The following is a 14,338-nucleotide window of genomic DNA, read 5'->3' as shown; positions in this document are numbered from 1 at the left end:
CTACTTATTTCCAATATTATTTAAATGGGATTAAAATTAATATTATGGAGTTATTTTGTTTGTACATAATAGACTGATGTGTGAAATGATTTATTATTAAAATCCTCTATTCTCAAATGGATATTTATTATTGAAATTAATCTAAAGTATTAACAAGCACAGGTGCGGGTGCATGGAAATCGGCTTCGCCTAGTTTACTCATAATAATTTTTGACCGGTTTCTGTTGCTGTCGAGTTCTCTAAATTCATTTTATTGTACACGTACCTAAATTACGAGTGTTCATAGCTAGCACTGATAATAATCGAGTAGTCAGCAAGTTCGGTATAAAGTCATCATAAATTAGGATTATGTAATAAATTTCCGTAGTTTATCATGCATTCACCTGTAACAGCTAGCTTTCTCACAGTAATACAAATATTTTTGCTTTTTTGTAGATATTTCTTATTGTTGATAATGAATTAATTTAAGGCATTAATAATTGTCACATGTTTAGTTTGGGGTGCTCACAGGAACATAAAATTTGTTATATATTGCAAGATATTTAAAACTGTTAATTAAAACTTGACATTAGTAACTTGTATCTAGCTTTTATATAGATTGTTTTCCATATCTTAAGTTTTCAGTGAGCCGCTAATGACATGCGAGTATGTAAACTGATCTTTCTCTTTACAGACTTGAATAAATGGCGAAATACTTTATATATTTCCAATGTGTTGAGAAATTTTATATTTATTCTTTTTAAAATTTACAAAAGTATTTTGAAAATAAATATGTGTCATTCTAATTATTGATCAATTTAAGCCTTCGCTTTTTAGCTGTCATTGAGGCCACACCACAGTGTATTATAAAAGATAAGCTAATTATTGTCAAGTGTATAAAAATACTTACATATAAATAAGGCTAAGTTGCTTTAAGTCAATATTTTATTTAAAAAATAAATATGCAATGAAAAATCTCATTATATATATTTTGAAGCTTTTTTTATTTAAAATTGTTTGGAAAATTTAAACTGAAGGGAGTCAGACGTAAGAGTATTCAATAGGCACCTAAAAAAAACAATAATTCCGATATTCTAGTCCTAATTACTTGGAAAATTTAATTCAGTTTTGTTCAACACCCAAAGCCAAATGTTACAATATTAAATGAAAATAAATTACCCACAATTAACCTGCATTCGCGCATACTACTATGGTGACATAATAGGTAAAATAAAAAACTTACATAAGAAGTATTGAAAAGTAATTATTTATTTTGAATGAATTATAATAATATTGAGAGAGAAGCAGTTAACGTTATTCAGCCATTGTATTATCAGGCTTTCCTGTGACACTGTTGAAAAGCCTGTCTTTTATCATTTGCGCCATTAGACCGTGAATAACTTCGATTGTAGTCTTGCAAGAATCCTTCGTAGCTTTCATAAGTTTGTCTTCGGTTCTTTTCTCATGGGGATCAGCACCGCCGACAATGTAACCACCGCGACCTAAAATTAATTGCATTAAAGGTTACATAAGATTGGAAATATAACAAATTCTATAGTTGTATATCTGCGTAAAACTGAAAGATTAATTATTGTTCTGGGCAATGTCCCTGACAAAAGACGCAAATGTGAACACCGATGAGGTGGAGTGAAGGAGTATGTTAAAAAACCGATATGATCCACCAGAAGTCTTTTAGAGGATAGGGAAAACTGGAGAAAGCTAATCCAGAATGTCACGGTACCAATTCCGGGGTGAGGGTTACAATGAAGAAGTCGGAATAATTTTAAGAAATATGAGAACCGGCTTTGTCTGCTTTACACTACATTTATATTCTTAACTAAACAAATACATGAATTATGTGTCAGTTAAAAATATTGTGTGGATAATAAAACAGAATATAACCCGGGTATCTATTAAAATTATCGTATACGATTACTATAGAATGTGTTTTATTTTATACTAGCTGAAGTACCCGGCTTCACACGAGGTAGCTCTGTTGATCGATATACATTTATTTATATCATTTAACAAAACAATAATTATATTATCTAATATGAAAATAACTGTTTAATAGTCATACAATATGACAAAATAAAAATAATTCTGACAGCAGTAATAACCAAAATAAAATCAAATCCACAATAACCAAACATATAACCTTCCCTTTACGATGCCAATAAATCACCTTGTCACCTTGGGTCACTGTATGAGATTGACAATATTACAGTAGGTAAAAGGAAATGCCTATTTTGGCAACATAAATAAGTCTAATTAGAATCACATGCTATTTGTTTGTTTAATCTATAAAATTATAAAAAAGACATCAAAACGTAATTATAATCATACGAGTATTTCTATACATTCTTACAGCTTATTTTTGTATCTCACAATTGAGTTTGTCTCTCTTTGTCGTATATACTTTTAAATATATCTTTTGTTTGTTTAATTAAATGCGACTCTGTATGCAATGTGCATTTATAAGTTATGACAGGTAAATGAAATATGACAGATATCCATCAATTATATGTATTTACTGGATTATACCATCGATTTTGAAAATAATAACATTTTAATTATATGTAATATTGATTCTAGGAATAGCCAAAATATGAAAATGACAAAGTGCATAACTCAAATATTTTCAGTTTAATACATTCACTGCTGACCAGTTAATTACTTTTTTAATTACCACATTTAAATATGTTAATTATATCTAATGGCCAACTAATGCAAACGCGCCAGTCGCATTGTCAGCACTAAACGAGTTAATGGCTGGGTAACCTAAGGTGACATTGTAGTAACAGAAGCGTTAATCTATCATAAAAATTCAAAATTGGAAGGAACAAACATACTTTATAATTATCTTATATAATAAATTTATTATATATAGATAATAACTTTCCAACCAATTTTTGAGTAAACATAATGAAATCCCAAAAAACATAGTCAAATTTGAAGGTGTAATGACAGTAAATTGATAATCTCTAAATGGACACTGACTGACTGATATTATAGTTAATTTAATCTACCAATTTAAATAACGCATGACAAATCAAATACATACCTAGAGCAATTTCGGACTGCTCCAATTTATCAGAGAGATCAAATATCTGTCCAGTAGTATAGTCGGCATTCGTGAGGAGACTTGAACTACTCAATGTGTTGACCCAATATTTATTCCACAAAGAATCCAGCAGCCTTCGATCCAACGAGGATTTAAAGTAGGAGATTTCAAGAGAATAATATTGTTTACAATGAACTCCAAAGTCTTCAATTTTATTTAATGGGATCGTTTGATACTCTGACGGCTCCTCATTTGCCGGCTTGTATCCCTAGAAAATCAAAATAAACATGAAATGATATAAGTATTATTAAAATCGAAAGAATACACTATATATTGAAGAAAACCTATGAAAATGAAACCTAAATGTATATTGAAGTGGAGCTAAAAACAATCATACTAAAATCACTCAAATATAATACAAAAATTTCATAAAACCCTCTGTAGGTACAGCCGAAAATCTTTAATATAGGTACTTAAATAATCAGGCAAACGAAGACCTGGTCGACCTCGTACAAGATGGAGGGGGATAGTGCCGAGTTGGATTTATAGACCTTGGTCGTCATAAACTGAATGAAAACAGCTATGGACAGACCGGGATGGAGGCAGATGCTAGGGGAGGCCAACACCCACACAGGGTTGTAGCGCTAGTAAGAAGAATAATCATAAATACCTTTGGATAAGTTCTGAATGCCCCCAAGCAAACTTTTCCGGCTGATATGGTTCTTACTGGGTCAATAACAATAGCAACGAAAGGTTCTTGGAAATTCTGATTCAGCATTTGAGTGGAGACATCTATACCAGATAACCAGCAACCGTAACCAGGATGGCTATGGTACCACCCAATGGCATTTTCATGTCTACCGACCTTTAAAATAAAGCAAAGTAATTATAATGCATGTTACAACTATAATAAGATTGTAGTCGATAACTTGACATGTTACAACTATAATAAGATTGTAGTCGATAACTTGACAGATGTTCTTACAGACCTGCTTTGCAGCTTCAATGTATGCCGTCATGTATTCGTATGCTTGAGCTTGTGCATTGACTCTTGTTTCAGTTCCTTCAACAGGTAAAGCAAAGGAGTCCATCACCAACATGGTGTTAGCATCAACTTTGCCTGTTACAGAAATAATATAAATTAATCACAATTTTTTTATTTATATTATATTTCTTAACACAGGTTATCTTCAGTTAATTTTTTTATTTGTTTCTAAACATGTAGACAAACTTGAGTAAAAAATAACTTACCAAGCAATAATCCCATAACTTCTAAAGTGCCACCCGACCTCGCGTGCATAACCATCTTCAACAATGCCAATGCTGAGATTCGTATATCTTTGAAAAAATGGGGGCTGGAATAAACAAATATACATTCTCTCATTAAAACTTTTGAAATATGACTGAATAATTAATTATAAAATCTAACATTAAATGTGAATTCATATACACCAGTGATGCACAACCAGCGGGTATCTGATGTGTAAATATTAAATTAAAATGTAGTCTAGTGTAGTATAATAATTATATCATTATAATATATTGTTATTGTTCAACACTTGCACCCACTGCGGCCCTTCTGTACAGGATCTCAGCACTAAAGTGTCCACATTTTGCAGAATAGGTCAAAGACATCTAACAAAAATCTGTAATAACTGTCATTGCAATGTTCGTATCGTTCATTTTTAACAACATACAATATGTATTTTTATAATAAACATCTGGCAGTTATAGCTGTCGACGTGTTAGTAAGTGTAATAAATGTAGAAAGTGTAAGAGGTGTACAAGGAAAGACGAAAGCAGAAGAAATGACGAAAAGTGACAGCTATCGCGCGTGTACTCAGAGCCGCTGCACCCGCACGGACGCAACACGAAATACAGACCAAGCTGCGAGCCCCGCTCCCCGCGCCCCTCCTTCGCCCACTCGAGCATATTTCATCGAAAACGGTACCGCACAAAATCATAAAGATGCGTCACTTTCTAATAATAGTACCGCGGTGTATGATAATCATTGGATGTTTTGTGCACGGGCGAGCATAATATTGATATTTTCATACAATATACATAATAATAGTATATACTATATTACATTTTTCTCAATTTGCTTGGGGATGCTGCAGTTCCGCAGTGCGTATGGACGAGACTGATGGGGGGGCTGACAGGGCTTTAGCCTGGGGGCCCTGGCTTAGAGGGAACCCGGCGTTGCGAGTCGACCAGTTATGTGAGAAAAACACCACAAATTTGCTCGAATAGTAAAAACTCACCTGCGGTGCTATTTTCTTTATTGATTATGAACATTTTAAAATATGTGGCTGTGGGGTGTAGTGATATAATTAAACGATAATTCACGTGTAGAATTTCACTTTATAATCATTTTAAGTGTACATACATAATTCTGAAAACTTTATTTTAAGTGTGTTTCTTGACTTATAAAATGGCTATATATTATACACAATGGCCAATATGGCGAAGGGTTGCATGCTACTTGGCTGTAACAAAAGGAGGTCGCAATCGGTACTTCATAATATGCTGAGTGCCGACAACTCAATAAACCAACTGGATTTATTTAAAAATCGATAAAAATACACGGAATACCCTTAACCCTGGGGTTCCGTGGAAACCATTTGGGGAACACTACTGGAGAAAATGACACTGCCCTTAACCTTAGTAATAGTTAGGGGGGCCGCCATAGATTCTGGCCTGCGGTCCAGCTATGGGATGTGGGGGACATGGGTTATAAGAAAGAGCAGGAGGGAAACCGAGCAAGACAAACCAATACCGGTCAAGCAGTTGATCCGATATAGCAAAATTCTCTGGAGTAACTGATATTTGTGAACAAGCAGTGATACAAATATAAAGGCTGCTGCATCGGACCATCATCTCAGAAAATCATAGAAAAAACTGTTCAGGCTTATTTTTTATTTTTGTTCCCTGATGGGTTTAGTTCCAAATTTGATCAGCAGATCTATGGTTGGTATGTTAATACTGTTGTTTCTCAACTGTATTTTTTTTAACTCACTCTTTATCCCACGGTTTGGCGGCAAGAATGTCTTGTTGCTGTTTTTTATCAAAGCGGTAGATTTCATCAATTCCTGACACGGTTTCAATATTATTTGCCAAAGTCCAGGTTTTCTGAGCAATACTTCCTTGGGTATCGCTTGTCGACGTAGACGCCATCGCTGTAATTATTAAATCAAAGGTTGTGAGACAAAATTGTTAGCAATCATAGCTTAGTTTGTACTAAAGCGGTAAAAAAACAAAGTGCACAATCTAGTTAATCGATATCGTATTTAACTCTCGCGATATTAGATTAAAATTTAACTGCATGCTTTTTACTGGTTCTCCGTCGTCTTTATCTGTCAGTCGCCATTTTGGAATTCAGCTATCTTTTTGTCATCGAATTATAGTACGCGGTCCAAGTCATTATAGTATTTCGGCAAAAATTATAGGACGTGTTGAAAATGAAAGTTTTTTGTTTGTCACATAAACATAACGGAGAATTTGAGAAATTCCGATGCCCTGCTTTATTAAAACACCTCCTACGACCGAAAAATGCTAACACCGGCCGCCATCATTAACTGTCACGTTAGTTTATTAGAGTACACAACGCAAGACTACGTCCCATAGACTAATATCGCACACTGAGATCTTATATTATATAGATTATACTTACTACGTCCCTCGCTTCACGTTATTACGATTTGCTGTGATTGAAGTACGAACATTTTACGGAACTTAAAACATCGACAATATAGACAACTTTTAAACGCAATGAAATAAGCAATGGGGAATATTCGCACAACCGGCGAATTCAATTAATTCCATTTTTCAAAATTGTGGTATTTTTGACGTACTACACTTTTTTAATAGTACGCGAACCAGAATGTACTATAATTATAGTTCGGTTGGCAACACTGCGCTCACTGACAGATGACAGCGAGCGGTGGCGGAGAACCGGTAAAAAGACACTTTGACCTTTTAGCTATTTACATGAAATGATATGTAGCTATAAATTTTGGTAATTTTTCGTTTTTGTGATTGAGATCTTTTGAGAACAAAAATCAAACCACAACCTAAGTACTGTAACTCAAAAATAAGTAGGGGTACAAGTCGGTTATGGGGAAGCCAGGCGGGAACCGCGCTAATTGGCATAGCCGATTTTGGCAAAATTCATGAATTTCAAGAATGAAAACCTAACCTAACAAATAGTCCAGTATATCGTCTTTTTCAAAATGTGTTTGCCGCTGGCTTCTCCATAACCGACTTGTACCTAAGTAGGTTGTGTTTGGTTTTAGGGTGTTCATCAGTAGGTTGCATTAGGTTGGATTGGTTATTGGTCTCAAAAAATTTTAACCACAATGACGATATTATGGAGTACTATAAAATTATGATTTTTTATTTAAAATATTGCATCTATAATAGAATATCTACTAGGTACTATCAACAGCTCTGAGGCGACAGAATGGAGTTATAGGTAGGTACATTGAAACCATACCCAAACCGAATCTCCCAGTTTTGGCAATATAATAATTCTTAAAAAATATATCAATGTAGTAGCTGTAGGTAGAATCTATGTAATAATATATCAAACTCTGGTAACTAATAGCAATTGAAAGGGAACGGAGGAAATCCTAAGACCAATGTTATTTCATAGATCAATAAATAATTCATACTTTGAAATTGTCATAGACGGTGTCAGTTTCCTCAGATACTTTTCATACGCCATTGACTACCAATATAGCTAAAAAGTAAACAAATGCCATACCTACGACTTTTTTTCACTTGGGTAGAGAATGATACGATATTAATTGGATGCACAAAACATGTAATTCGGTTAATATTCAAGAATGTACAGACTGGTACAGACCGACGAGACAGATCACAGACACAAACTATATGTATAATATTATCTATGGACACACTTCGATGACATTTGAGAGTTTTTGCGACTACCTCCATGAAAATATTGCCTTTTCCCTAGTCAATATTTATTTTATTTATGGCATTACTAGTAACCATAGACAATCAACATAAATGTAGATAGGTAGCGCTTGGCCGTAGTCATGGGGCGTCTTCGACGCGGTATAGGCGCGGGGACGGGCACGGGTAGACCGTAGTAGCCCGCGCGCGTCCAGTCGTGTTCAGCGTCAAATCAGGGATAGGAAACCAAAAACACAGAAAAGTTTTTACTGGAAAACTCCTATTTGAAATGGCAAAACTTTTCACCAAAATATGGGGCCAATGAAATCAATATGGAAAGCACTAATTTAGCAGAATAATTTTATAACTTATACAAGAAACTGCGGGAACAACCAGACAAGTTTTTCGAAAAAGAGTAACATGAGAAAATATTTGATTAGGTATATTCTAATTGATCTAAGTTTTTTTCTATTCTTTTTGAGTAATTTTTTGCGATCCGACTATCGCCTTTTGGCATCTTCAAACACCACCAATGGTGAATATACACTGTCATCTGATACAGTTAATTCCTGTTTATTTGGTAAATTTATATTTATGAATTTAAATTCAAATTCCATCAAGTACCCTTGGTCGATTTTATAATTTGATTATATATTGGATAATATGTAAGTTAAAGTTTAAAAAAGACTTTTCGGTTCATATGGTGTGAATGTAGGTGTAGAATGTACGCTTCATAACTTTGCACCCCGGCTCTAGGATGGAAATGATGTACCTACTTAATATATTTTATTTTTATTATGTTTATATTTTTTTATTAAGGAAAACAAACAGTTACATAGACTACAAATATGTATAAAATAGACTAGAAAAAGATATTGCAACAAGCAATGTTTCCATATAAATTATAATAATTATAGTTAATCATATTAAAATTTAAATACAGAGAAATTAGATAAAGAGATAAATGAGAAAGAGTATTGAATAATTATAGACAAAAAAAAACATTTTTTATGTACCTACCTTTATAACTATAAGTAAGATAAGTATACAATATTATATGTGCGTTAAGAATTATTGAAATTTAAAGATATTATTTTTACATAATATATATTTATTTAGTACTAAATATTATATTAATACAAGTGAATATCATTTGATATAACTTTATGCGACGTAATAAGGCAAAGAGGCGTATCAGTGTAGTAAAAAGTGCAAAGTTATAAAACGTATACCTACTTTACATCACTTCGCACTATCTATGCTTTGTGAAAATAATACCACAAATACACCAGACGCACGCGGTAAGCTCATGATGGTTTGAGACACCCGCAACTCGCTCGTTTCCCGCGTCGGCGCCCGTCCATTCAGTGCGGACACCTCTATGCGCGCAGTATGGGGAGAGCCCGCCGCATGTACGATCTTGCCTGCGTTGGGCTAGACGTGCCAAAACAACACCCGTCCCCGCGCATTGTCTACGGACACGTCGAAACATGTTCATACGTTTGAGTTGCCCGCGCCGCCGCCGCGCCGCGCCCGTCAAACCACCACGGACGAGCACGTACAGTAAAAACGAAAGATTGATTCGGTTTGTCGATGGTTTGCGTGCTAATGTGGTATAGTTTAGACCCAAAACGTTACTAGACATTAAATGTAATTTAATGTTTTTTGCGTATTAATTAATTATTCTATTTTCTTTTATATCTTACTCTATATTTGTATCCACGTTTTATTTTTGCTGGTTGTTATTGTACCTAAGTAGACCTACATAGTGATCGCAAAACAGTACCTTTGTATATATGACCCAAAATTCCGAACAAAACAAGAGTCGCCAAATTTTTCCAAGAAAATTATCAAATCTGATTGGTTTACGCTCTGCTAGATAAGTAGGTAGGTACCTACTTACTATGTCGACAAACAGATGACCAACGAATGATTAAAATACCTAGTCAAGATTGTGTTGATTAAACATAGGTACTGACATGCCCATGGACTTTCCATCTTAAATGGAAAGTCAGAAATAAGGCTTTGTAGGCCTAAAAAGCGGCTCTTGACCTCCTTAGCGGAGTGGAATACATATGACCGTACCACTTGGTTATTTTGCGGGATTCTGCTGGTGGAAGGGATGAGCGGAAGCAAATAATTAGATATTAAGTATTAGGAATAGTGAAATTGTAATTTACCAATATGCGATTTAATAATATGTAAGATTAGACTAGGAATGTACCGTACAAAAAACAGCTAGAAACGATTTTTAAATCGATCGTAATTCTGCGAGCTCGTAATTTTCTTGAAATCTGTAAACGCAATTCCTTCTGGATTAAGATCACCTATCTTTTGACACCTCAACGAGCTGATTCCGAGGAGGTTCATTTTTTTCGGAATGTCCATCTGACAGGTGGGGTGGGTAATCGACCAATCACAACTTTGCAATGGCCGCTGCATGTTAAGAGACCGCCCCTTTATTTAAATAAATCGGTTATAAATTGCCGTTCGAAGAGACACCACGTATGTTGTCTCCGGGAAAAATAAAGATAAATAAAACGTACCCATTTTGCACACTTGCTGCGAGTTAATTTTATTGTGGTGGTAGCGGCGTGTCGCCTCCCGTCCGAAGTGAAGTATAGTAATTAGCAGTAACAATACACTAATTACTAATTACAATAATTTCTTCTGATGTACCTAATCGATTTAATATTGGTGTTATGTGGGTGTTTACATAAATTAATAAAAAGTGAAGACAACACACACATTGCGATATCACTTTTTTAGAAAAAGAAAAACGTTGATATTTTTCTACTTTTTTTCAGAATAGAACTGATAATATAATATGGCAGGTCAACCTCACGGTAATTGATTAACAGATGAATTTTGGCGATTCATCATTCGTAGCGCAACAGTTTAGGGTGGATCCTTGCTTGCCGAAGTTGTCTTCCCAGTCCGGTCTACCCTCTACAAAAAATTTTAATCGCTCGTGCGTCCTGGGCCACGCCATCCAATCACTGTTACTTGAGTCTTCCAACACCCGTCCACCCAGATTGCTTCGCATCCTAAACCTTACGTACTGGTCGGCCTAGAACCATCATCCATTTCAGTCGAGAAACTTTGATGGTTTGGATTATGTTAGGTTCCCCAAATTCCTCGTAGACTTCGCGATTGTGGCGTATGCGTCACACTCTAATTCCATTCTTTACTCCAAATATTACTTTCAGCATCTTTCGCTCATAAATCATAAGTCCGTTTTCAGGCATGTTGCTGGCGACATAACATTCTGATCCATATTATGTGAGGAGTGTTTTATATCTGGATTTTTATGTTACGATATAGCACTTATCGTAGTACTTAGGTAGAGTAATCCTCTCTAACAACTCTAGTATGCGCATTGGGACATATAATGTTCGCAGCCTGCGTACCCCCGAAAAGGACCTGCACGCCACACGCATCATGCACACCTATGGTGTAAACATCCTAGGGCTGAGCGAAGTGCGCTGAAAATGAGCCGGGAGAAGTTGATTGAGGGTTACTCTATTGTCTACTCAGGTCAGGAGCAATACCATCGTCAGGGAGTGGCAGTATTGATGTCAAAGAGAGCGGCCCGTTGCCTCGTGAAATGGGAACCAATCTCGGAGAGACTGATACGTGCCTCCTTCAAGACGCCTGGTAGCTCCTTGACCGTCTTTCAGTGCTACGCCCCCACTGAGGATGCCGACGCGCAGATAAAGGATGCTTTTTACGATTCTCTCCACGCGGCAGTCTCCGCCATCTCCCGAAGAGACCGCGTGATTGTAATGGTGGATTATAATGCGAGAGTAGAAGCAGACCCGGTGCTTGGCCCCACGGTGATGGGACGACACGGCCTCGGTGACCCCAACGATAATGGTGAGCGGCTCGTAGAATTCGCCACTCTGAACGAGCTCGCAATCGGAGGCACTGTTTTTCCTCACAAAGACATTCACAAATATACGTGGACGTAGCCTGATGGACGCACGAGGACGCAGATTAACCACTTCTTGTACAGCTTGAAGCACCGAAAGGAACTTCTTGACGTGCGTACTTACAGAGGCGCCGATATCCATAGCGATCATGAGTTACTTATTCGAAACATCCGAGTAAAACTCAGTCGCCAGGCGAGGCCTCCAAAGCGCGAACGAATTGACGTTGAGGAGCTCCGACGCCGAAGAATTCGGATTGACTTCGAAACTGCTGTACGAGATCGTGTAGATCGTATCTACGAGCGGCACGAATCTGAATCTGACCTCATTGAGGCGGACTGGAGCCTCATAAAAAGTGCGATTGTGTCAGGATAGTCAAACGATCCGTGCGGTTGGACAAGCACAATTTTATGAACCAGCAAATTGAAGCGGCAGAGGAGGCAGCAAGCAGAAATGACACCAGGAAACTCTTCCGAATCACCCGTGAAGTCTGCGGCAGGCGACCACCGACTCCCGGAGCCATTCGTGGTCCTAGTGGAGCAATAGAGTCTGCCACAGAATGCGTCAAGAAGATTTGGAAGAATCATTTCTGCGGAGTGCTGAACCGCCCACCCCCTTTAGATCCCTTTGACATATCTGCGGAAGCTTTACTTTTGGACATTCCCCGAGCGACCGACATTTCCGATTGCCCGCCCACGCACACCGAGATAAAATCGGCTGTGAAAAGGCTCAAGAACGGAAAGGCACCGGGGAGAGACGGGATTCATCCTGAATTCCTCAAGTACAGCTTGACCGCATTCCTGCACCCTATGTTTCATCTGATGACAAAGGTGTGGGAAGAAGAGCGCTGCCCAAGGGACTGGGTGAACGGTGAAATCATCACACATCTTAAAAAGGGTGACACTCTAAGCTGCGACAATTACCGAGGCATTACGCTACTCAGTGTTCCGGGAAAGATTTTGGCAAACATCATTTTGATTAGAATAAGGGATCCAATAATGCACGTCCTCAGGAAAAACCAAGCCGGGTTTCTACCTGGTCAAGCGTGTGCAGACCAAATCCACAACCTTTGATGTCTTCTCCAGCAGAGCCATGAGCTGAACAGTCCGATGGCTTGCTGCTTTGTGGACTACGAGAAGGCTTTCGACAGTCCGCACCGCCCCTCCCTCTGGATGATACTGAGAGCATACGGGATCTCCCCAAGATCATTGCCATAATCAAAAGCCTGCACGAGAATAGCGAATGCTGTGTCAGAATTGGAGACACTGCCACGGAATGGTTCGGGGTCACGACCGGAGTCAGATAGGGCTGTGTCCTTGCACCGTTTCTCTGTATCATTCTCTTTGACTTCATACTACGGAAGGCAATATCACCCAACCGAGGCATACCTGTTACCCCCACGGTGAAGCTATGCAACCTGGAATACGCCGATGATGCTGTCCTATTCGACAACTCAATCGAGGGCATTCAAGAGACAATCGACAGGTTGCATAACAACTCCTCTCGCGTTGGTTTGAAAATCAACGCGAAGAAAACCAACGTATTGTGCAATAACACCTGTCCTGATCCAGATTTCCCTCTGATTAGCGATGGACAAAACATTGAGAGCGGCGACAGCTTCAAGTACCTACCTGGGGGTACACATCACGGGAGATGGCATTTTGCAGAAAGAGCTCGCTATACGAATGAGAATGGCTGGAGCAACATTCAACTCGATGCGAAATGTCTGGGACTCACGATTGTACTCGGTCAAAACCAAATGCCGCCTATTCTACGTTTGCATTCTGACGGTGCTGCTTTACGGTAGCGAATCATGGCAACTCACGAAGGCTCAGAGCAACCGTATATTGAGCTTCGAAAATAGATGTTTGCGACGAATACTGGGTGTGCAGTGGTATGACTTTAGGAGCAACGAGGAGATAAGAGAACGCACCAAGCAGCCTCTCATCACGCTGAAAGTGAAGAGGCGACGTTGGACCTGGCTCGGCCACCAGAAGAGAACTTTAACCTGGCTTGCCTGTTCTTCAAGCCGACCGGATTCCGGTGACCTGGAAGGCCGCTAAATACAATCTACAGAGTGTATACGGCGGAGCTACGGGATGCTGGTTTGACCTGGAATGAAGCAAGAAGACTGGCGAGCGACAGGGATTCTTGGAGGCGCCGCGTGGTGTCCATATGCTCCAGTTAAGGGGCGGATATGGCCAAAGAAGAAGAAAGAAGATATAGTACTTTGGATTTCAGATGTTTACGAATTCCAAAGTAGGTACCTACCTACCTAACACTGTCTTGTTGGCTAGATTTTTGTATTCATCTTCTGATTTCTGTTTCCTATAACTCAGATATGAGAAATGGTCGGTTTTCTGTGCTCTCATATTTCTCCATCCTCAAAAATTATACCCTCTTATAACCTCATTCAGAATATTCCTCATCCCTTAGGCCTACCGCG

At 37.9% G+C, this 14,338-nt stretch overlaps 1 protein-coding gene across 3 annotated transcripts; it reads right to left on the bottom strand.

Annotated features, from left to right (window-relative positions):
* Nucleotides 1–1,223: 1,223 nt before the first annotated feature.
* Nucleotides 1,224–7,957, bottom strand: CSN5 (COP9 signalosome subunit 5). Of its 3 annotated transcripts, none has more exons than XM_085958464.1 (7): nucleotides 7,717–7,957; nucleotides 6,063–6,222; nucleotides 4,295–4,398; nucleotides 4,033–4,163; nucleotides 3,714–3,908; nucleotides 3,044–3,311; nucleotides 1,224–1,481 (listed from the first exon to the last, which is right to left on the bottom strand). In XM_085958464.1, exons 2-7 carry the CDS (start codon nucleotides 6,218–6,220, stop codon nucleotides 1,294–1,296), a joined length of 1,044 nt encoding a protein of 347 aa, XP_085814590.1. In that variant the 5' UTR covers nucleotides 6,221–6,222; nucleotides 7,717–7,957; the 3' UTR covers nucleotides 1,224–1,293. The 3 variants fall into 3 exon arrangements, with proteins under 3 accessions (XP_085814590.1, XP_085814589.1, XP_085814588.1); XM_085958463.1 differs by having other exon boundaries at nucleotides 7,809–7,957; XM_085958462.1 differs by having other exon boundaries at nucleotides 7,813–7,957.
* Between the last annotated feature and the right edge of the window lie 6,381 nt (nucleotides 7,958–14,338).

Source organism: Rhyacophila brunnea, unplaced genomic scaffold, assembly GCF_057557595.1.
Source record: "Rhyacophila brunnea isolate RB1 unplaced genomic scaffold, BYU_Rbru_1.0 scaffold_7, whole genome shotgun sequence".
Classification (NCBI taxonomy): Eukaryota; Metazoa; Arthropoda; class Insecta; order Trichoptera; family Rhyacophilidae; genus Rhyacophila; species Rhyacophila brunnea.
Note: the sequence above shows the minus strand (reverse complement) of the source record. Positions and strands in the feature narration are given on the sequence as shown.